At 42.4% G+C, this 22,781-nt stretch overlaps 2 protein-coding genes across 2 annotated transcripts in view; both read left to right on the forward strand.

The window, feature by feature from the left end:
- The first annotated feature begins 1,733 nt into the window (after positions 1–1,733).
- On the forward strand, positions 1,734–14,055 carry qpct (glutaminyl-peptide cyclotransferase). The gene is made up of 7 exons (XM_030045295.1): positions 1,734–2,008; positions 6,640–6,786; positions 7,155–7,436; positions 10,556–10,723; positions 11,464–11,563; positions 12,474–12,590; positions 12,680–14,055. The coding sequence occupies exons 1-7, from the start codon at positions 1,844–1,846 to the stop codon at positions 12,859–12,861; spliced, it is 1,161 nt and encodes a 386-aa protein (XP_029901155.1). The 5' UTR covers positions 1,734–1,843; the 3' UTR covers positions 12,862–14,055.
- Positions 14,056–16,333: 2,278 nt separating this feature from the next.
- The window catches only part of LOC115354294 (connector enhancer of kinase suppressor of ras 3-like), a 49,125-nt gene continuing 42,677 nt past the window's right edge, over positions 16,334–22,781 (forward strand). Inside the window, exon 1 of the mRNA XM_030044619.1 lies at positions 16,334–16,570. Coding sequence (XP_029900479.1) covers positions 16,510–16,570 — 61 coding nt within the window. The 5' untranslated portion in view covers positions 16,334–16,509. The remainder of the gene's footprint in view (positions 16,571–22,781) is intronic.

Raw genomic sequence — 22,781 nt, forward strand, 5'->3', positions numbered from 1 at the left:
TCTATATATTTTGTAACATGTTTAGTGTTATCAGTGAAAATATTCAGGCAAAGACCAGGGTAATTTACCACCCCCCTAACCCCAGAGCCACCTCCTCTAAAAAGCAAAAAGGAAAGGTCATATGACATATGCACACCACAGTGCAACAACAACTTTCCTGTAAAAAAAAAAAAAAAAAAAAAAAAAAAAAAACAGCCCAGAAATTTCAAAGTACACTATATTACCAAAAGTATTCGCTCACCCATTCAAATGATCAGAATCAGGTGTCCTAATCACTTGGCCTGGCCACAGGTGTATAAAATCAAGCACTCAGGCATGCAGACTGTGAAACAAGACATTTGTGAAAGAATGGGCCGCTCTCAGGAGCTCAGTGAATTCCAGCGTGGAGCTGTCATAGGATGCCACCTGTGCAACAAATCCAGTCGTGAAATTTCCTCGCTCCTAAATATTCCACAGTCAACTGTCAGCTCTATTATAACAAAATGGAAGCGTTTGGGAACAACAGCAACTCAGCCACGAAGTGGTAGGCCACGTAAAGTGACGGAGAGGGGTCAGCGGATGCTGAAGCGCATAGTGCAAAGAGGTCGCCGACTTTCTGCACAGTCAATTGCTACAGAGCTACAAACTTCATGTGACCTTCAGATTAGCCCAAGTACAGTACGCAGAGAGCTTCATGGAATGGGTTTCCATGGCCGAGCACCTGCAGCCAAGCCACACATCACCAAGTGCATTGCAAAGCGTCGGATGCAATGGTGTAAAGCACGCCGCCACTGGCCTCTAGAGCAGTGGAGACGCGTTCTCTGGAGTGATGAATCACGCTTTTCCATCTGGCAATCTGATGGACGAGTCTGGGTTTGGAGGTTGCCAGGAGAACGGTACATTTCAGACTGCATTGTGCCGACTGTGAAATTTGGTGGAGGAGGAATTATGGTGTGGGGTTGTTTTTCAGGATCTGGGCTTGGCCCCTTAGTTCAAGTGAAAGGAACTTTGAATGCTTCAGGATACCAAAACATTTTGGACAATTCCATGCTCCCAACCTTGTGGGAACAGCTTGGAGCGGGCCCCTTCCTCTTCCAACATGACTGTGCACCAGTGCACAAAGCAAGGTCCGTAAAGACATGGATGACAGAGTCTGGTGTGGATGAACTTGACTGGCCTGCACAGAGTCCTGACCTGAACCCGATAGAACACCTTTGGGATGAATTAGAGCGGAGACTGAGAGCCAGGCCTTCTCGACCAACATCAGTGTGTGACCTCACCAATGCGCTTTTGGAAGAATGGTCAAAAATTCCTATAAACACTCTCCTCAACCTTGTGGACAGTCTTCCCAGAAGAGTTGAAGCTGTAATAGCTGCAAAAGGTGGACCGACATCATATTGAACTCTATGGGTTAGGAATGGGATGGCACTTCAGTTCATAGTATGAGTAAAGGCAGGTGAGCGAATACTTTTGGTAATATAGTGTAGGTCGGCTGTGATTTTAAACCATTATTTTCTGCGATAATCTGCAAAAAATAGAGAATATTTATACAATTGGTTTTAGGATCAAGCACCTTGTTGCTCTTGGAAGATGTCTCTCCAGTAGAGGAATAAACAGAGAGATTTTTGTTGTTGTTGTTGTTGTTGTTTTCATTTTGTATTATTCTACATAATCCATTTCAACTGGCTGCAGGAGACGCTCCCTGTGAGCCGGGTGCGTGTGCGCCCCAGTGCCGCCGCAGATATTTGGCCGCCCTCGCTGTTTGCCTGTGTCGCCCAGATGCCGGGCTCAGGCTGGGGCGCACGCACACTCCAGTGACGTGCTGCGGATCAGAGAGCCGCGGGTCCTCCCTCCTGCCTTTCACATGATCCGTAAAGCTCGCACAGCACAGACAGGAATGTGGACTGCAGCAGCTACGGCGATGGCTGAGCGGCGCCGCGCTCCCCTCGTTGCGCGGCTATCTTTCACCGTGCTCATCTGGCTGACATTTATCCACTGTGCCAACGGGATTCCCTGGACACAAGAAAAGGTAAATGAGGAGGATTTGTTCACATTGTCTTACGTTAAGCTGTCACAGTTTCATAGTGAGACATTTTCATAAATCCGTTACCATCACTGAAGTAACTGTAAACTATTTATCTAGTGGTTTTATTCTAAAGGAATTGCACTTTTGCGCGACTGTCCCCCGACCCCTCAATCAGCTATGGCTTAATTGTCACTTCCAAATATTTTTTTAAATTCAGTTAAATTAAATTTTTATTATTTGGATAGCATTGGCTGTACCATAATTGATGAATGTTTTTATTGGTATGTTGAAGCAACACATGAGTTTCCTTTATTGTTGTTATTGCACAATCCTCTGTGCTTTTTCTCCTCACTGTTGTGTAATTCTCCTGGTGCACCCAGGTGCTTGGCCATTCTTGCTCCTTATCCATGCTTTTCATCCCCTCTCTTCTTTGTCTTGTTGCTATGGCAGCACATTCATCACCATTGATCCTCCAGTTGCAGATCTTGGTATTTATAGATCTTAAGTGGACCCCCATTTAACCCTCTGTGAGCTCAGTGAGCCCCCTCTCCAGGGAGGACCATTCTGAGGCTGTTGCACCACATAATTATACCTCTCCTACTAAGTTCTGCCATGTAATTACAGGGCTGGCTGACGAGTGTATGCAGCAAACACGGTCAGCAGGCTGTTTTGCAAGAGAAAGCAGTCATGTTGTAGTGGAACTGAGCAAAGTTAAGAAATTTGCTCCTCGTCCACCATTCGTTTTTATGTTGACTGTTCAGTGTAAAGCCCCACAGATCCCAGGCATGATACTGATGACCCAGACATGCTCCTCATTTCCACCACATGGCCAATTAAGGGCCACTCTAATTGCATATGCCATAGCACCAGTCTTTGGAAAGAGGGGAGCAATACACAGGAGCTACGCACGGGTTTTGGTGGTTGTGCTCTGACGTTTATTACCATCAGCTCTCTCTCTGTCCTCGCTCTCAATTCAATTGATTGTTACCAGGACAACCAAGTCTCTCTCTGTGAGACTGCAGGTGAACTTTGAGACCAAATGCAGTCAATCAATATCTTGTTTTTTTTTGCCCATGCCTGGAATTCAGCATTCATCAAACGTATATTTCCAGCTTGAAAACCACAGACGCACCAGAGCCTGAACCCAGCATTTTTTTTCATGTTGTTTTGCTTACAGCTGTGCCTCGCTCAGTGCTATCATGTTTGTGGGAATCTGTAAGAGAGAGGGAGAGGAAGCATGTTCACAAGCGCTCTCCACATTTTTGAGCAGCCTGACTGCCCCCTATTCACGAGATCGCTGCCTGACTGAAGTAGCCCTCTGCTTTACTTAAAGCGGTTCAATCACCCTGTGTTCACACTAGCCTCTCTGACTGCCTCTTGTGTCATGTGAATGCCCTCAAACCTGGTGCTTTGCTACCAGTCATATCAAACTATTCTCAGCTTATCTGATACTGACACACGATATTATATTTTTTTAAAGTGAAAAAAAAAAAAAAAATGAAACTAACTCAGCTTGGATCACACTGATTTTTCCTCCAAATACAGATTACCTTTCTGTGGAAACCAATAATACAGCAGCACCATGATTAATCTTAGAAGCCTATCACTGTGTTAATGTGTCAGCAGAATAATACACTGTATGGCTTTCTCAGAGCTGGAATGTAACTAAATTCTAAGTATAGAGTACAGTTAAGTTCAGTTTTGAGGTACTGTTGCTTTACTTGAGCGTTCACATTTTCAGAGACTTTGTACTTTTGCCAAGTAAATAGTAAATAGTGTGTTTACTGTACTGCATTCATCTGATGGCAATAACATACAGAAGAGCATTAAGGGCCTCACAAAAGTTAAAAAAAAAAAAAAAAAAAAAAAAATTCAGAGGTTAATCTCAGAATTCTGACTTTAAGAATTCTGAGGATTAAGTCAGATTGACTTTAATCTCACAACTCTGACTTTATTCTCAGGTTTCAGACTTATTTTGTAATAATTCTGACTTAAGACTCACAATTCTGACTTTTTAAAATCCAAATTCTGATATTAATCTCATAACTCTTTTTTGTGGCCCTGATCCTCTTCCATATAATTACTAGGCACTTTGCAGAATAAGCTTTTACATTGCAAAACATAAATATAATGCTTTGTTTGAGATGAGCTACAACATTACAGTCAAATATTACGCTATTATCGGTTAATATATCAGTAATAGAAAGAAGGGTTCCACCGCACACAATGTGGTCACTTTAATCTCATTTATTTGTTAAAAGTTTGGCAACGTGTTTCACCACATGGGCTTCATCAGGCATGCCTAACCATAATGCCATCTATCATTAGACAGACCAGTTTCCCCAAACCATAAACACTGTTCGCCTGTTTCCACACATGTACCAGATTTGTTGAACCTTTTGTGAAAAACTCTATGCACATATCCCTTTATTTATCTTTGACAATACCATGTGTTAATTTAGAAAAGCACCGACAGTCAATATCATTTAGTGAAGTCATTAAAAATGGAATGCAGTTAAGTTGAGCTTCACTTGGTGGGTTGTGCTGTGGCTTTTCCATGAATCAATAACTTTGTTTACAACCACAGAGATTGAATGGATAGAGCCCACACTGTATAGGGAATTCTGGTGTCGCCACTCAACCAACTGACAGCCATCTTTGAAGACCTGATTGAATAATACAGATTATTTTTTTCTGATTGCTTAGGCACTATCTTTGAAACTTTTGGCTATTTTTGCAAAACTCTACACACTAACCACAAAACCTTACACCAAACCAGCAAAGCATTACACATCTCTTGCAAAACTCTTACAACTCCTTTCAAAGCTTGTGTTTTTGCATCCATTACATCCATTACATACACACTGTCATTTGAATATGCTCATGGAGCATCAATGACACACTGATAGTAGAAATGAGAAACATGTTTTTTTTTGTTGTTGTTTTTTTTCCCTGTATGCAGGGCAGCAGTTTGCAGTGGAGTTTTGTCATACATGTAGTGAATACAGACACGCACACACACACACACACACACAGGTATCCAAATGTGTAAAGTATGGATATGTATTCCCAACATAACACAATGTCAGTGCAAATAAGTGGGAAAAGTTTTTTTTTTTTCTCAAAATGTTCTACTGTAAGACTCCGCAAAAAACAAAAGCACAGAGAAAGAAAACAGAAACATTTGCGATTAAAAAAAAAAGAACAGAAAAAAATTAGGCTATATCTCACCCTCTTAGAGGGTCTGGCAATACATCAGACCTCATCTTACTTTTCACCTCCTCATCCTCTTCTTCCTCCTCCTCCTCCTCCTCCTCCTCCTCTAGTTCTCACCCCTCTTCTTCTCCGTCCAACATTGGCATCTGTTGTTGTCCTAACCAAATGTTTACCTGTGGCTCAAGCTCTGATTTATAAGTGAACTCATTATTTACATATAAGTGTTTTCAGGAGTGTAAGTGTGGAAAGGCACTTGGCTAAATAGTGCAGCCACATATAGACCGGCGTTTCCAATTTTGCCAGAAGTGTGTTATTAAATTAGAAATTGAGTCTAAAGCATTGAGCTGTGTTTAGAGTTTTGCAAAAAGGGTGTTATAAAATTGCAAACTGAGTGTAAAGCAGAGAATGTGGTTTCACTTCGGCACTACTGGTAAATGCATCAGCTGCAAGTGTGAGTGGTTTCAGAGATGGTGCCTCAAGAATGTTAGTGTTTAAACTCTATAGGGTGTGTGTGTGTGTGTGATTGAGTGTGTTTGTGTGCGTGTGTGTGTGCATTTGATGGCTTTTGTGTGATGTCTGAAGGCAAGGTTTGGTTTTAGCTGGAGAAATGCGTGGTTTTGAGTGTCAAGTTTGGTTTTGATGTGCAAGTTTGAAATTTGTGAAGATGTGCGTGCAGGTTTGCATTTGTGTTTTACAGTTTTGGGAAACGGAGCATAATTTCAAGCAGCACATCTTAGCAATCAAGAAAAACTGTCAGTAACATTTTGAACACAGGGCTTTTTTCTTTTTCTTCCTCCACCACTGGGCTTTTTTAGACAGTAAGAAATTAGTTTGCTACCTAGGTGGCGATAATTGTATATAATCCTTGTTGCAAATGATTTTTTCTTCAGATGTCCCATGTAAAATCCAAGCCAAAGTGGTTTTGTTCTGTTTGTAATTTGGTCTTGTTTCCTGTAATATGACAGACTAAAATGACTGTTGTGAGTCACTCAGTTTCACATCTCAAAGCCAAAGCCCATCATCTTTGGTGCCTAATCCACACTGTTGCTCAATTTCAAAGTATGATAAGAGTTCCACTTCTGTATTTGGAAAGTTGTTGTTCTGCAGCTGTGCCGTGGTGGACACTGATTGAGGAGAGTGGTGAACTGTGTTTTAGTCAAATTCCCCGTGATTTTGCTGTTTGTAGCAGTGTAGTGATGTCGATCACAGTGTGTGTGTTTGTTGGTATTGTTTGACAGTCAAATTAATTTTCCTCTTAGTAACTCTGTAATTACCCTAGTAATGAAATGTAAGCAACAACTCAGTCATGTGGAATAAATTACTCACCCTTTTCCCTCTTTAATATAAGTTAATCCTAATGCTGTTTCTCACCCCTCTTGTATTGTTTTATATTGCCTCTTCCTTTTGGTTCTATCCAGCTCCAGCACAGAGCTGTCACATTGAGTCCAGATGAGATGCGCAGTGCCCTGTCACACACAGACCTGGAGCAGATGTGGCAGAGGGACCTGAGGCCGCTGCTGGTCACCAGGTACCCGGGCTCTGCAGGCAGCCAGGCTGTACAGGAGGTGAGTGCTGCAGGCCCAGACCAGGAGATATGTTACACTTTGCAGCACATTGGATTAAGACCAGTCCAGCTCCTTCAAATAAAGAAGCATGACAACAGTAAAATATATGCCCCCAATAAGTAATGTAGCCCCTTACTTTGATCAGTGCTTAACAACTGCTGACAGCAATGACAATTTCTTGTTGGACACAAGTTTTAATTTTTGTGAGTAAATAAGGTTTCCTCATAAGAGGTCTTTCCAAAGTTTTTACTTAATTGCTACAAATTTAAGCCACATTTAGGCCACACAGCAGATTTTACATAAGGTTACCTTAAAAGGTTATCAACATTTTTGTGTGTCTGTTTGTGTATGTGTGTTCTTGCTCCCAGCATATCAAAACAACCCTGGGGTCCCTCGGAGCAGGCTGGGAGGTGACAGAGGACAGGTTTGAGTCACACACACCCTATGGCCCCCTGACCTTCACCAACCTCATCGCCACCCTCGACCCGTCAGCCAAGCGTCGCCTGGTCCTGGCCTGTCACTACGACTCCAAGTACTACCCACCCCAGTGGCACGGGAGGGAGTTCCAAGGTGCCACCGACTCCGCTGTTCCCTGTGCCATGATGCTGGAGCTGGCACGGGCCCTGGATGAGGAGCTAAAAACTCTCAAGGTAAACAGCATATGATAAAGCTACAATATGCAACACTAAAATAACAATGAATAGGATAAATTAGATATTATCAGTCTGTGCTCTGGGTGCACTTACCTCTATCCCCCCCATGTTCCTGAAATTGGGAAATACTGTACCATTTGCTGCAGGCATGAAGTATGTGTGGCCAAGGTGAGACTAGCAGCCACAGTGCAAGAAACACATAGCAATAACAATGATGGAAAACTAAGAAAAATACAGGAAACATGCAGCAGAAATGGCCTGTTTAAAAACACAGAAGCACCAATGTTGCTGTTTTTATGAATTGCCTACATGAGCCATCTTCTTCAGAACCTGTTGTTGTCACCCAGGATGAGCTTATTTTTCCCAAAGTGAAAAGTTGCATATCGTAGTTTTAAGTCACAGTTTCAAATCACAAAGCTTTCAACTGGAATTTATAGACTTTAAATATAATTTAAAGAGCCTGCACATTTCTGTACTCCCACACCACTTTTGTGCGACAGACAATGACTGAGCACCAAGGCACTAATTACTGGTTTTGTTTCAAGGGAAATTTACACCAATTTTCGCTCCAAAAGTTGGTGAATATGTAATCATTGCTCCCATTGATTGCATGAGAGAATGCACTTAGTATTCATGTAGCTCGCCTCGCTGCCCTTTTCTTCTTTCACTGTTGAGCTCAGACCTCTGTCTATTGCAATTGGGTGGACAGTGACAGGCCCTGTGACAGGGAGAGGTCAGCCAAGGGACGTGTTTATCAGGCTCAGCGGTCTGTCACAAGGTCATGGTGGGACTGCAAAATATTGTCAAGAGGGGTGGAAAGGGAAGTGTTGAAAGAGTGGCAGTCTGTGTGCGGCAATCAAACAGGTCGCAACCCCAGCCGCTCACACACACCATACACTACCAGTGTCTCAGGCCTCTGTGCCTTGCTGCGGACTGGGTAGGAACACAACGCTTTTTTGGGAGATCAGCTTTTTGTCTATCATGTGCACAGTCAGCCGAGCAGAACGATACCAAACTCATCCCTGTGCGTCGAGTACGGAGAAGGCTACAGGGAAAGCTACTATAATTTGCTAAGGATACAAAATCGAATAGGAGTAATGGCATAATTACAGTTTCATAAGTGACCAGTAAAACTAGTTGTTTTATGAATAATAACTTAAAGGAAGAGGCTTTACTATTGACCGTGACATTATATTATCTGTTAAGGTTAAAAGTCAGACATAAGCACTGTTATAATCAGTGCTTTCATAAGTAACCAATAAACTGGATGGGATCTAAGTTGTTGGCTAAATTATTTATTACTAACCATGTAATCTGCTAAGGATATGTCAAACTGATTGAGAGGTGGAATCAATATTTTCATGTTGAAATGGTCCAGTAGTGGGTAAAGGTTTAAAGCAGAATGTTTAAGAGGATTATGAAAATAAGGTGTCAGATCAGTTGAGATATATCTGCACTGAGGTGTCAGCTGGAACATATTTGTGTGAGAAAGAAGGTAGGGTGGAGGCCAAGTTGTCTGGCACCAGACCGGCTGATCGTGGCCAAGCACTTTGTTGTGACGGAGATGATTCACTGGAAAACAAAATTAATTTGGTAGCACATTTTTGGTTATGAATTGAAACAAAGCACAATAATTGGTAATTGGTTAAAATGTGCCGTATGATGTAAAGAGACGAGTGAGGAGGTACAAATAGGAAAAGTTTTTCGAGTTGGCAGAGGAGCTGTGGTCCGGAGAACAATATGGTTGCTCTGAGCAAATTAAATCTACGACAGACAACTTCAAATCAGATACTGGGGTCACTTTGACTCTACTCTGCTATTCATTACTCCTCCCCAACTCACATTTTGAGACTGCTCCAAGAAGATAGATTAGGTGAGGATATTTATCTAAAAATACCCTTCTCTTCTCTAAAGATTTATTGTTGTAATGTGAATATTTTTTACTGGTTATAGCTGGATATATATTGATCCACCTGCCACCTCACCAGCTCACCTCCTTAAAGGGGACCTTTCACTCATTATATTATCAGTAATTTGTGTGTCCAACATGACAATGGATCATAATTGACTTTACATTGGCATTGTTTTCATGGTACCTGCATGTAATTTGAGCCCATTTCATGGCAGCACCACATGACGCATTGTTAAGAAAGTTGTGCTCGTTTCTGTGAGACCAGGCTGGGTCCAGCACCAGAGTAGGCTACAGGATGGGAAGTAGTTATCCACTGGACTAACACCTCTCATATCAGTCTTAGGATATGACAAGAACTACTGTCAGGTAGGCAGGTGTCCCTTAGAGTGAGGCTGATGTGATGAGCCTGTACTGGTTTGCCACACAACAACATGCAGAATATGAACACAGAGAGACGCATAGTCAGTCACTGACAAATTACATAGAGGGAGTTACCTTACCTGATAAGCAGCATGTTGCTTGTGAAGGCGTGCAAAGCAAAAGAGTGAAAACACAGAATATGTCGCACAAACTAGGGATGTCATGTCAGAATTTTGGTGATTGATACAACAGCAGTGAAATTCCACCGTTCTCGATAGCTGATTCAATACTATGGCACACAAAAAAATCCCATTCAACTCACACTCCTGTATTGCACAACTTTGTATGAATATTAACAAGCAGACAGAAACTCTGTGGTTCAAGTACTGAAACATTACATTGGGTTACATTAGAATATGAACACTGAGTTACAATTGCAGCAAGAGCCTGTAGCCTTCAAGCAGAAAACATTCAGAAAACATTCATAATTCTGATTATTTAACTTACAGTCCTATAAGCATGACCACAACGTCTCAAGTGTTTCAGTATTAAAACATAAAAATGGTATATTGGAATAAGAGCACAGAGATAATGTTGGGACAGTATTACCAGTACAAAAAACACTAGTACTGTATTGTTGTTGTTGTTGTTTTTTCAAAGTTTTGGTATCCATTCTTATGACAGCTCTAAAACATCACAACCATAAAGAAAAGTTATGTCAATGTCACACCAGAAGCACTAGAGGGCAGCAAAGGACAGGGAGTGCTTGTGTGCAATGTTTGAGCGATGTCAAACCTTTCTGTTTCTCTGTGTTTCTCTCCCCTATCTACCATCCCTCTCCCAGAGCTCCAGTCCCAACCTGACCCTGCAGCTGCTCTTTTTTGATGGGGAGGAGGCTCTTTACCAGTGGACCTCCACAGACTCCCTGTACGGCTCCAAGCACCTGGCCCAGAAGATGGAGATGACCTCGCACCCAGCTGGGGCCACAGACACCAACCAACTGCACGGCATAGTCAGTCACTCCATCTTCTCTGTCCCAGCTACCCAAAATTAGGATGATAATTTTACTGCTCAAAATCACCCCTTAATCAGCCCCCAACTGTTTCAAGACAGTTATTAGCTCTCGTCCCCAGCGACATGGAGCCCATGCAGATATCGTTCCATCCAAAGAAGGGAGGTGCAGTTCTTGAACACCATAGAGCATGTTCAGTGTCTGGGAGTCTGAAAACATGAACCTGTCCACTTCATCATTTGGGAGGCATGAGTGGTTTGATATAAGGCGTCATTTATTTTACAGTCTGCAATAACATGATGTCATGTAAAGTGAAGGTATATTTGTCTGTAACCTAGCTATAGAGAGATAATGAGCTTTTTTGCAACAACGCAGACATTCCTATCAGGACAGGGAGATAAAGCAGAGACAGTGTCTTTAACAACCTTGCATGTGTGTGTGTGTGTGCGTGTGTGTGCGTGTGTGTGTGCATGCATGCCATCCTGGCAGCAGTACAGCATGTCTTGAGTGAGTGTCCTGCAGAGATAGAGTGCACATGGTGTAATTGCTGTCAGCGTGTTACACCATGGCACATATGTAGTTATTTTCACACCCCAAAGCTACATGGGACTGGGCTTCTTCTCAGGGAGTTATCTTCAGGATGTGCACTGCTACTTTCTCATGAGGCCTTGCCGAGGTCTCTCTCTCACTTTCTCCTCCCATCCTTCCTCTCGCTCTCTGTCTCTCACTTTCTCCTCCAGGATCTGTTTGTGTTGTTGGACCTGATCGGGGCCCCTAGCCCTCGCTTTGGCAACCAGTTCCCCAGCACGACCCGCTGGCTCTCCAGACTACAGAACATTGGTGACTGATTACACACACTCGCTTTGCTTACTCTCTCACTCTTGACTGGTTAAAAGTTTATTTTACTAACTCTGAAGGTACAATGCAAGTCTCTTTACCTGCCTATAAATGAGACACAAAAGTCAATACATCAACTGCATGGTTCAGGGGTGTATCCATGTTCCCAGGGCTCTATATTCCCTCAGTGTGTGTGCTTTGTTTTTTTGTTTTTGTTTTTTTTTTGTTTTTTTTGTTTTTTTTTTGTCACACACCATTTGAGATATTATTTAATGAGCACGTACTATCAGAATATTCATGTTAGTTAATATACAGGAGGACATGAGCATTATGGACATTATTCTTCTTATGTTGAAGGACAATAGGTTTATTTATATTGCTAATGTTTAATGTTATGTGCGTGACTAATGTTATTTGCACTAGCGCTAATGCCAACATCTTAATGTGAATAAAAAGTTCGTTTGATTAGGAGACGATCTTTGGAGGCAGCTTTACCATTACAGATATTATTTACTAACACATACTGTCAGATTATACATTTTTTGCAAATATAGCTTTGAAGGTTTGAAGGTAAGAAATTCTTCTTTTTATTCTGACTGTTTTCAGTTTGAGAAAATTACATTGACAGAATATAGGACCTGGGAATATAGGATGGGACTGCCCATGTTTCTAAGACATGAATCATTCCTAAGTATTTGTCATGACAGGAGGCCAAAATGGCATTCAGTTGTGCTGGCAGTCAAATTAGCAAATCAAATTTAACATATTGCCGTGCATATGATTTTTTAAATATAGGTGTAATAGAGAAAACAGTTTATGCTGTTATGATTACAGTGCAGCGACAAATAGAACGTTTTTTTAAGTGATGTATACACTGTCTTTGCTTATTCGTTTTTCTGCTTTTTTTCCTCAGAGTGTCGCCTGCACTCCATGGACCAGCTCGTGGAGCATCCTAATGAAATTCAGTATTTCTGGCCCAATGTACGTGTCGGCCACGTGGAAGATGATCACGTGCCATTCCTAAACAGAGGTGAATGCACAATCGAACACATTTACGCTGAACATAACTACGCAACCCACAGTCTGTTGTGTGATGCTCACTTTCTGCTTCTGTGTCAGGTGTGCGCGTCCTCCACCTCATCCCCACACCTTTCCCGTCTGTGTGGCACACGTTTGACGACAATGAGCAGAACCTGGACCGCTCCACCATTGCGAACCTCAGCAAGATCCTGCAAATCTTCGTTCTCGAGTATCTCAACGCCAGGCCCACAGACCCTTCAAACCCAACGAACGCCCCCTAAAAAAAAAAATCCCTGTGTTAAACTTCCATGCTTTTGGTGATTCCCTTTAGTAAAGGTCTTCAGCTTTCATTCTAGAAGAACCTGCTCGTGCCGTAAAATGATATATTCCTTAATTATTGAAATACTGTTGGGGAGGTTGGTGCTCAAGTTTGCTCATCACATACTGCAATGTAACATTTCACATATGTTTCAGCATTCATTTAGAGATGTAAGTGCATTGTTATGCTATGTGCTATTCTCAACAAAGCAGCACATACATCCAAAATTGCACAAAATCAAAATGTATTTTAAAGCAATGTCATCTGCAAAGATTTGTGCATTTTTATACATATATGTGTGTATAGTCATCTGAACTAAAGATGTATATGTGAAATGTATTTTTATCCAGTGGGGGAAGTTCAGTAAAACTAGGGCTAAAGATCTCTCAGCTTCATCTTCCCCAACAACAAGATCAGCACACTGGATCCTCTGTGTGTCTGCTGCCACACTGCTCTCTTTATGTCACCGTAGCCCCCTCTCTCACCCCACCAGGAGATAAAATTGTGCCAATGCTAATGTCTAGGATCTGTCTGCTTGCCTCAGAGAGGAGGAGGAAACGCTGATTAATTAAAATGATAAATCAGGATTGGAGGTATTCTTCTAAAATTCTATCTTGTCTTTTTATTTTACCGCTAGCCTCGCTCCTTTCTCTTTCCCAAGAAATATCATTGAAACACACCCCGTGCATTCCTACTCTGTAGTCCCTGGTCATTTCAATATTAATTGCTTTGGGAGCGGCTGGAGCCTGAGGGGAGCTGCTTATCGTCTTGGATAAATATTCAGACTCTAAGGCCCATTATATGTTGCGCAGTTCAATATGGCCACCCACATGGATGATACCAAATATATTTAGGGCACATTATATAGGGATACCCACGTATTTCACTATGTGCTTCTGAATGCAGCTACAGGGTATGTGACATTTCCTCTCCTGCTGTAAATGTGCTCAGTGTTTATAGAGCAAAGCTGTCAAGACCAGGAAGTGGGCTTATTTGTATTATAACAACATCTTCAATCCCTCATATCCTGTCAGGGTTAGATATTGAAGTGGATAACTTCCTGTGCTGATGTTTCATGTCCCTCCGTTTGTTTATATGACATTAATAGCCTGATCTTGATGTAGGTCATGGAATAATAAACAGTGCCAAAATTGGACTTCCTGTATTTTGAGTTTGAAATAAATGTTGGTTCAGAATACAAGTGGGGGCTTTTGCAGAGTTACATTAAGAAAGGTCAACCTCTGTGCGTGTGGTGCAGAGGCCTGCCGGTGGCAAATCAGGCATTCTGCCCCACCACCACCCTGCCTTCCTTTTCCTCACCCAGCAATGAAGCCTTGGGGCCCTCTTTATCAGAGCCGACCAATCCCACCCCACCTCACCTCAACAACAATCCCATGATTCACTAATCCTATCAGGGAGGACCTCCCCTGAATTCCATGCTATCCAAATCCCCCTTGAATTCACCCCACACCCCTGGGAAACGAACGTGGCTGCAACTCCTCCACTCACGGCATTAAGAAATATTTGGAATGCCTGGCAACAACACACACCAACAACACACATCTTTTCTTGGAGGAGATTAAAAGTACTGAGCAACTGTTTTTAGGACCATTAGTCAAATCACTAGATCTAGGTCTGTGACGTGTTGTTAATATTATAGCCTCCACCCAGACTCCATAAATATGAGAAACACTTTTTTTTCTATCTTTCTTTTGTGCTACAGTCTCTGCTGACATGGCACTGCAACAGGTGTCAGGTGATTTCCACAGGTATTCTATGAGATGCTGCTTCTTATATCACCTGTCAATCATCATATAATCACGCCTCAGAGAAAGTAAAAGAATGATCAAGTTTTATTCAACTTTGAATGAACTTGTTACCTAAAGAAAGCACTCTGATGCACACCATGTCTTTGTTTGGTCCAGCCAGCATGCTCAAACAAGGCAGAAAGGAGAAAGCACAGGAAATTGTAGTGTAGCACTGTATTGTGGCTTCCAGAGTTTTATTGCCTGACAGCAAATTGGTGCGTGCCCAGGTTTAATAAGAGCTCAGCTTTAATCTGCGGCTGATTACAGTGCAGGGTGTACAACAGCTTCCAGCTGTTCAGTAGTGGAGGGATGGGAACAGCCAGGCAAGAAATGGGACTATCCCAGGCAAGGTGTTTTTGGGAGCTCACTTTATGTCAGGACGCATCAAGGAATCAACATGCTGTCCCAACAGTAAACCATACAGTCATAATATTACTGATGTAAAGACAAACTGCCACCATGCTCTTCCAGGTGATGATTTTCTCAACAGACTAAGGAGCATGTAATGCTTTGATTCAAATTAAATCATGAAAATTGATTGGAGTTACAAGGTATTCACATAAGATAACACAATAATCGATCCATTTTTCCAATTCTTCTGATTCGTTTACAGAGCAACAGTGTCTGCCCGTTTTTAAATTAATTTCTTCATATACAGTGTGCAGTGTAAGTGAACAGCTAACAGACACCTTTTTTAGCCTCTAATCCAATTACATGCTAAAGATTGTGCAAAACTTGAGGGGTGTGTGTGTGTGTGTGTGTGTGTGTGTGTGTTGATGGGTTCCCTCCATATCACTTGCAAAGAGGTGACTTGCCAACAGAGGGCACTGGTGAGTCACAATCAGATAATGAATGAGATTTTTTTTAATGGAAATCTTATAAATGTTGTAAAAGTGTTTATAATTGTATTGTAGCTGCAGATATTATCAAAAACACTGTCTCATAATCATTGAATTTCAGACTGAGGAAGAGGATGGTACAAAACAAACACCAAAGATCAACTTTCACATGGCATTGCGAATGTGGTGACATGGAGATGACACCACGTTTAAGCGCATTGCACACATAAAGGCAGTGATTTGTATCTGCAATCAACCAGTTGAACAAATATTTTGCCATTCATTTTGTGCAGCAACAACAGTCCTATGCACAGCGTTTGAAGTCCTCATGCTTGACGGTGGATTCAACTGGGCCCGGTACTACATTGTGCTGCCTTCAAGTGCTCCTCGTAAATTCCATGTTTAATTTTTGAAAGCTGAAACGTGACTTTCAGGTGCTTTAGTTCAGAATTATTCAATTTAACCTGTCACTGATTCAAGCAGCTCACATCATTTTATAAAAAGGGGTTGGTTCAGTTACCTTTTAAATTAAATTATTGGCAAAAATGTGCTTTGAAAGAATGCACAAATTGTATGCCGAATATAGTATTTTGGAGTCCTTGAAAGTGCCATGAATGAAATGCCAATACAAAATCCATTGGCAGCTTGAGTGTCAAAAAATCCCCACTTTCAAGTCCTGTTTTGTGAAATGTTGGTGTCACTCCTGAGCACCAAACTTGTAAAAGTGGATATTACCGGCAGGCCGTGAAGGCAGCACTGCTCCCAGTCCCTGGCGGTGAGAAGCTGTGAGGGATTTCAGAGCAGCCTCCAGTCATGCGTGTGGAGAGTCGCTCTGTGAGTGAACACAAACACACGGACAAGTGAACTGCTGGAGAGAATGTGACGGCAAAGTGTGTTTTTTTAAAACCTGAAACACCGCCGCCGAGTTTTGTCACTACTTTTGACTCTGGTATTGAGTTGAACATGCAAGCTATGGAACCGATAACGAAGTGGACGCCAAAGCAAGTTGTCGACTGGATGAAAGGCAAGTCAACAGCACTTTGTTTAATTGACACATTTTGATAGGAACAGTAATATCATGGCTAGTGTTCACACACGGCTCACTTGCTCGACACACAGGCGCTCCTCTCCTCGCATATCTGTAGTTTCGTAGAAACTGCTGCGGCGTGACAGCATACCTCGTCTGACACGCACAACAACAATGGGACTTTCTTTAAGTTCAGCTCACAAGGATGTTGGAAAGTGTGGGCCATTCCTGTCAGCGCGGCTATGTTCACTTTGATGAGATTTGATACACAGTTAGTGAATATAATTTGTCATTTTGTCGCTCTCCTCTGTTATGCACTGAGCGACAAGTGTTAGCCGACTCTGTATAATTGGTTTGATTCAGTGTCTGAGGCTTGGCCGGGGTTTGCCAAACTTTTCCATGTCAGGGAACCCCAAGGCAACAACGTTTTATAGATCCATATCTGGTGAAGATTTTGCTCCCGGATCCTGGATCCTGGATCTTCATCGAACAACACTGCTGTTGTGTGTCTAGGTGAAGAGATAAGTGGAAAACCCTCAGAGTCAAGTCATGATGAAACCCTTTCATTGTGCTAACTTATGAATGTAATACCTGTCACTACTACTGATTTTGCTTTGGGCCCTTGGGTGTTCCTGGACGCTGATTAGTGATCTACATCTGTGTATGCCAGTGTTCACATTCACATTTTCACAAGTATGTTTTTTTTTTTTCTTGGTATTACACCATCAAACCATCAGTAAAGTGACTCGTTTAAGTTTGAGGTCTGGTCTGAGGCTGAGAGCTATTTTGCTTGTAAAACCCATAAAATATTAGTTTCAGAAATCCAGACAGCAATGCTAGTTATGGGAATGACATCACGAAGAAACTATTCCTCTCTGAACTTGAATTCAGTCAGCACGTAGGTATGTGTAATGAGGGACTTGAAATGGTATGTGAGCTATGGACCGAAACAGAGATTCAACCCTCCCTCCTTTTCAAGACATGCCCAAATATCATTTAAAACATCCAGAGAATAAAGTGTATACAAGGGAAATTGGATGTGTATATAGCCAGCAGTTTGAGTAAACTGTCTCCCATGGCTTTATAGTCCAGGGCATTTCATACCATCCCAAAACAAGACAAGCCTGTCTTGCTAGACTTTGGTTTTTGAGGGGAAACAAGTTCTTTCCTCATTATTTGAAACTGTAACAGTATTGTAGTCCAATAACTGCTGAATTAGGCAAGCCTGCCTGTGCTGGTGCTTGTCTATAATTGGGAGCTAAAGGGGATTGTGGAGGGGTTTGTCTCTGTGTGTCCAGTGAAAAGAGCCTGGCCAGGGCATGCAGGGCTGGAGGATTAGTTGTCTACACTGGCCCCTTCGCTGTCAGTCTTCTGAAAATCTGACTCAGCGGTTTTCCACTGCAGGGTCTTACCAGTGGCTTTGCAAAGACCCCTGCAAACACGGACAGGCGCAGCAGTAGTGATCGAACTGAAATGACAACAGCGCATTCACACAGACGTGCCATACCAACTCCATCAAACGAGATCTTTGCTCTCGCTCGCCCGAGGTTGTTTTCCTCAGTGGGAGAGGGACTGCATTTGTGTACTGAAGCAGTTGTTAATCACTTGCATTGTTTGAGGAGATCAAGCAGTGGTTTGTGGATGTTTATTGCCAGTGAAAGGGCTTTTGGTTCTTTCAGTTTAAACACTGTTGTCCTTTGTTGGAGGAATTGGGGATGCCCCGAAGCACCTTTCCCTCAGATATTCCAGCTGGACCTGTAGTATCATGTGTTTGGTGTGCCATATGTCCTAGATGCGACCAATTACCCAGGCAAATTAATGCACTTTTCTAATGGCAGTATAGAGGGTGTTGCAAAACTTTGTTTTCCACAGAACAATGAATTCTCAGAGTTGTCCCTTTAGCTTCCTCAAACTTGTGTTTGCTGTAATATGAGACACTTAGAATTAATTGAACTGGATTAGATCTAAAAAAAAAAAAAAAAAAAAAAAAAACTGTATCCAGTGACAAAAACCTTATACCTATACAGTCAAAAGTCAAAGTTTTATTTCATACGCTGCAAGTCATTCTCCTGAATCTACATGGGTAATGCTTCAGCTGAGAACGTGTGACAGTATTCAGGGAATGTTTAACTCAAAATTCAGAGGAACAGTTTCATATCCACCAAACACGCTTTCCCTTCTTTTTTTCTCACCCCACTTGTCCACTTCCTGCTTACTGAGCTAGGGACTGCCAAGTTTTACTAAGGCATCCCAGACATGCAAACCTGCACAACTACTGTTTGAATGAGATGAGAGGCTTTTAAGTCCCAGACTCTGGGCTGACATTAGCAGCTTAATACTTTCTGGATGTCTTCCAGCATTTTCTATACTTGAATAGTGAGTAGTCATATTACATATTACAAGACCTTCTATGTGGAGTTGAGTTAGACATAGGACTACATCCCACATCTATGTTAGTGAGATCATGGGGATGGAAGTGTCAGAAACTAAGTGTAGTAGCAAGTGTTTGTGCCTGAGTCTCACCTTCTAAGTAGTGTCAAGGTGCCAAAGAGGTCATTAGGTTGTCAGGGAGGCAACAAAGGTGTGAATGTGTGCGTGCATGGAAAAAGAACAGGGCTGTGTCTGAGTCGGCACATATTGAATGACCTCACTGACGGGGACCCTCAGCACTCTTATCTATAGAGATGATAGTGAGGTGTTGGCAATGATGGGCCCCTGATCCATATCTGGCTGACACAGAGGCTTCCTAAACTGGAGTGTGAACAGATGCAGGACACACTGCTAACCCTTATTAAGGCATACAGTGTCTGTGTCTAATGCTGGCTCCACTGGACCAGCATAGCTCTATGTTTGGATAGTCTCCACAGGCTTCATTAATCCCCTATAACAGCCCTTATGCTGTTGGCTGCGTGCGTATATGCATCAGCAAGGACAGGTGTTAAATTCATCTGAACATAGGCCTCAGCAGTAATGGACAGCAGTTCAAGCTGGTTCAAGCCTCCCCACCCCCCAGTGCCCTCAATCATGCAAGAAACTAACAAAGTAAAAGAGCTTTCTCCATTGAAACATATTATTCCATTAAAGTTAAAGTCCTGTCTTTTGTCACTGACCAGTTTCTAGTCATGCAGCCATTCTGCTTTTAAAGCTGACCTATTGTGTTCCACTGATAGGCAGATACCCTTGTTACTTTTCTATAGAAAACAACCTTTAGAGTTCACTGTAAGACGATTCTCCCAGTGGAGCGGCTGCTGAAAGGGACTGCCATAGTTTCATCCTGTTTCTCACACGGCCTGGTGTCCCATGCAGCCTCATAGCCCGAAGAGCTCCACCATATGGGGACTTGAGGAGAAATTATCAATACTTAATGCTGCTGATCTAATCTGGCAACCAGGGCAAGACAGGAACTGAAAGGTGTCAAAAACAGTTCAGCTAAGATGACGGTTGCCATCACACAATGTTTGGATGTTATTTGCATGAGCTGCTGAGCGTGGTGTGTCACAGATTGAAGTCTGTGCAGTATGTACACAGTAATGATCTTTGACATGCACTGCAGTTTATAGAGGAGATAATTCTTGTCAGTGAATCAAAAACGGCTGACATTTGCATGTAGAGCCAACAGTTCTTTTTGCAGCGCCTGGAGTGGGGATGCAGTGTCACCTTGTATCTGTGCCCACTCGCGCCAAACCAGTTTGCTTTTCATTCAAATCTAAAATGTGCATTGCAAATCTCCCAGATGATCTCAGCTTAACAGGACCTGCAAGCTATTTGGCCCAGGTCTTCCCTAAGAGCATTGGCCTGTGAACTACTAGGCTTAAGCCATGGGAATAAAAGCTCCAACCTGAGGTGGCACAGCGGGTGCAAGTTCCAGTATGGGTCACATGCTGACCAACTTCTCGTGCAGAGATTGTTTAGTGTCCATGCCTGCCTGCACTTGAGTGTTTTCATGTCATGACTGCCGCATGAAGGCTCACACTCATTAAGGCTTGTGAATAATGTTTTATCCATATGTTAAAGCCTCAAATTGTGGACTAAGTCCATCTCTCTGTGCTTGTACAGTGACTCAAACACAAACAGCCGTGGTGCAGGGGAGGGAAAGGAAGTGTATAGCTGTGTTGATAGCGCTATCAAAGCATTGCTAATGGAGCTATGCTCAAATAACCACTGAATATGACAGGAATGTAGTCGGCTGCTCTTTCTGCAGCTAAACCAAACTGGTAGCTCATTGAATCAGCAGTCAAAACAGGTCACACATTCTTCATGCACTTGGGGCCACCAGTTGCTCTTTAAAGGATTTAAGAATGAAGCCAGATGACTTGAATGCCCCTCTCACTGTCCTGATACACTGATATCTTTCATTTTGCCGCATGATGTCAACGCATGAACTGTTAACCGCTGCTTGGTTTAACCGGGCACTATGTTTTGGGTGAGTTCCAGATCAGAGCCTCTTTAGAACATGTCGAGACTTGTCCATATTTTCCAGCCCCAAGAGTCCTCAGCATGGACTGAGAACCTGGATTCCAATGTCTCGCTATTCCCACAGTTTCAAATTGCCATACAGCTGTAAGATTCACCATAAGATTATGGTTAACCATTAAGGCAATTGACTGACTCATAATTTGCAAGTCATTGTTTGTTTGTGTATCTTCACATAATAACAGTGCTAGTATCAAATTAGTATTCCATGCATGCTGCTATTGTTTGTATCTTCATACTTGTTTTTTTTTAATTTTGTTGTTGTTGTTTTGCATGCCTGTGACTCTCTTTAGGTCAGCCACTGGTTACATTAGAGGGTGCTAATAGATGAGGCAGCTGTAATGGACCCGCCTGTGTTTCCACAGCCTTGATGGGTGCACTGGCGAGCCGTCACCCTATGGCTGTGGTGTCCAGGTGGTGGTGATAGATGATAGGATAGATGGATGTGTGTTTGTTTTAGTCAGTACACCAAAAACCACCAGGAGGATCAAAGGGACGTCCCAAACTGTCCATGTGTTACTCATACTCAAACTTTCCCTGTCCCCCATTACCCCCATACAGTGTGGCTGGATGGGCATTGGTTTGTGGCACTCAGACTGTCAAAAATTTATGAGGGAAAAACTCAACAGCAGTGTTTTTTCCAAAAACACAAATGACATAAATACCCGGCATAACCCACAGTCCTTGGGAGCAAAGAGTTTTGTTCAGAACTATTTCCTGCTGAAGAGCAAACGGTATCTATCCGTCTCTAATTTGTACTTGTTGGCGGTGGATAGATACAGTATGGTGTTCTTTGGCAGGAAATAATCCTTTGCCGCTGAGGGCTGTGGGTTACGCCTGGTGTCTGTGTCCGCAGACTGTAAACTTTGCCAAATGACACAAACTATTTGGATGGCTACTGGAGCTCTTCCTTTTAAGTTATTAGAACCCACTTTAGTCATGGTAGAGCCATCCTTCTTCTTGTGTTATGTTGGAATTTTTTTTTTTTTTTTTTTTTTTTTTTTTTTTAAATGACCTGACCTACTGCACTTAAAATTGTTTACTGCTTTTCCTTTACCATTTGCTGGAGGCTGGAGCTCTTGCAAATCCCATGTCACTTCTCAGCTAATCTTCGCCCAAGGCTGAAAAAATCAATTGGCCTTTAAGTTTCAAACAGCACGTTATTTGTTCTCTTGATCTCAACTCAGTAGGCATTACAAAAGACGTTAAAGCAAGATGCGAGTTCGGAAAGGTCACGTTCAGAATTTTGCCGGCCTGAATTTGTTTGAGCAGGGAGGAGTCGCACCTCATTGACAAAGATTGTGGAGACCACAAGAGAGAATCATGGGAGATGTTTTTCATCCTCCCTGGTGTTTCCATGAGCACAGACACCTGGGAAAAGCCTTTCACCTGTCCTTCCTCTCTGTTTGTATGCTCTGTTTCCAATCAGCAACAGCTCTCTCATTTACAGTAATATTCCTGTCCCTTTCTTAACCTGTCATGGCCATGAGGGAGACCCACAACAGGTGCTGGCAGAAATACAAACACAGCTCACCTGGAAATGGGTGTGGTGTGTTGTGGTGAGAGGGATTAGTCATCCATATGTTTGTGTATGTGTGTGTGTTATATTGGGTTGCTATTGGATTCACTTAAGTGAAACTTGGGGATACATCCTTGTCTGTGGATTAGGGCTGAACAAATAATGAAATCATAATAAGGCAAATAAGTGCAATATCCAAATTTCAGAAGCTGCTGT

Source organism: Myripristis murdjan, chromosome 22, assembly GCF_902150065.1.
Source record: "Myripristis murdjan chromosome 22, fMyrMur1.1, whole genome shotgun sequence".
Lineage (NCBI taxonomy): Eukaryota > Metazoa > Chordata > Actinopteri > Holocentriformes > Holocentridae > Myripristis > Myripristis murdjan.

Coding starts and splice junctions, on each gene's coding strand:
- qpct (XM_030045295.1), top strand. CDS start 1,844: ATGATCCGTAAAGCTCGCACAGCACAGACAGGAATGTGGACTGCAGCA. Junction 2,009..6,639: donor TTCCCTGGACACAAGAAAAG/GTAAATGAGGAG, acceptor GGTTCTATCCAG/CTCCAGCACAGAGCTGTCAC. Junction 6,787..7,154: donor GCAGCCAGGCTGTACAGGAG/GTGAGTGCTGCA, acceptor TCTTGCTCCCAG/CATATCAAAACAACCCTGGG.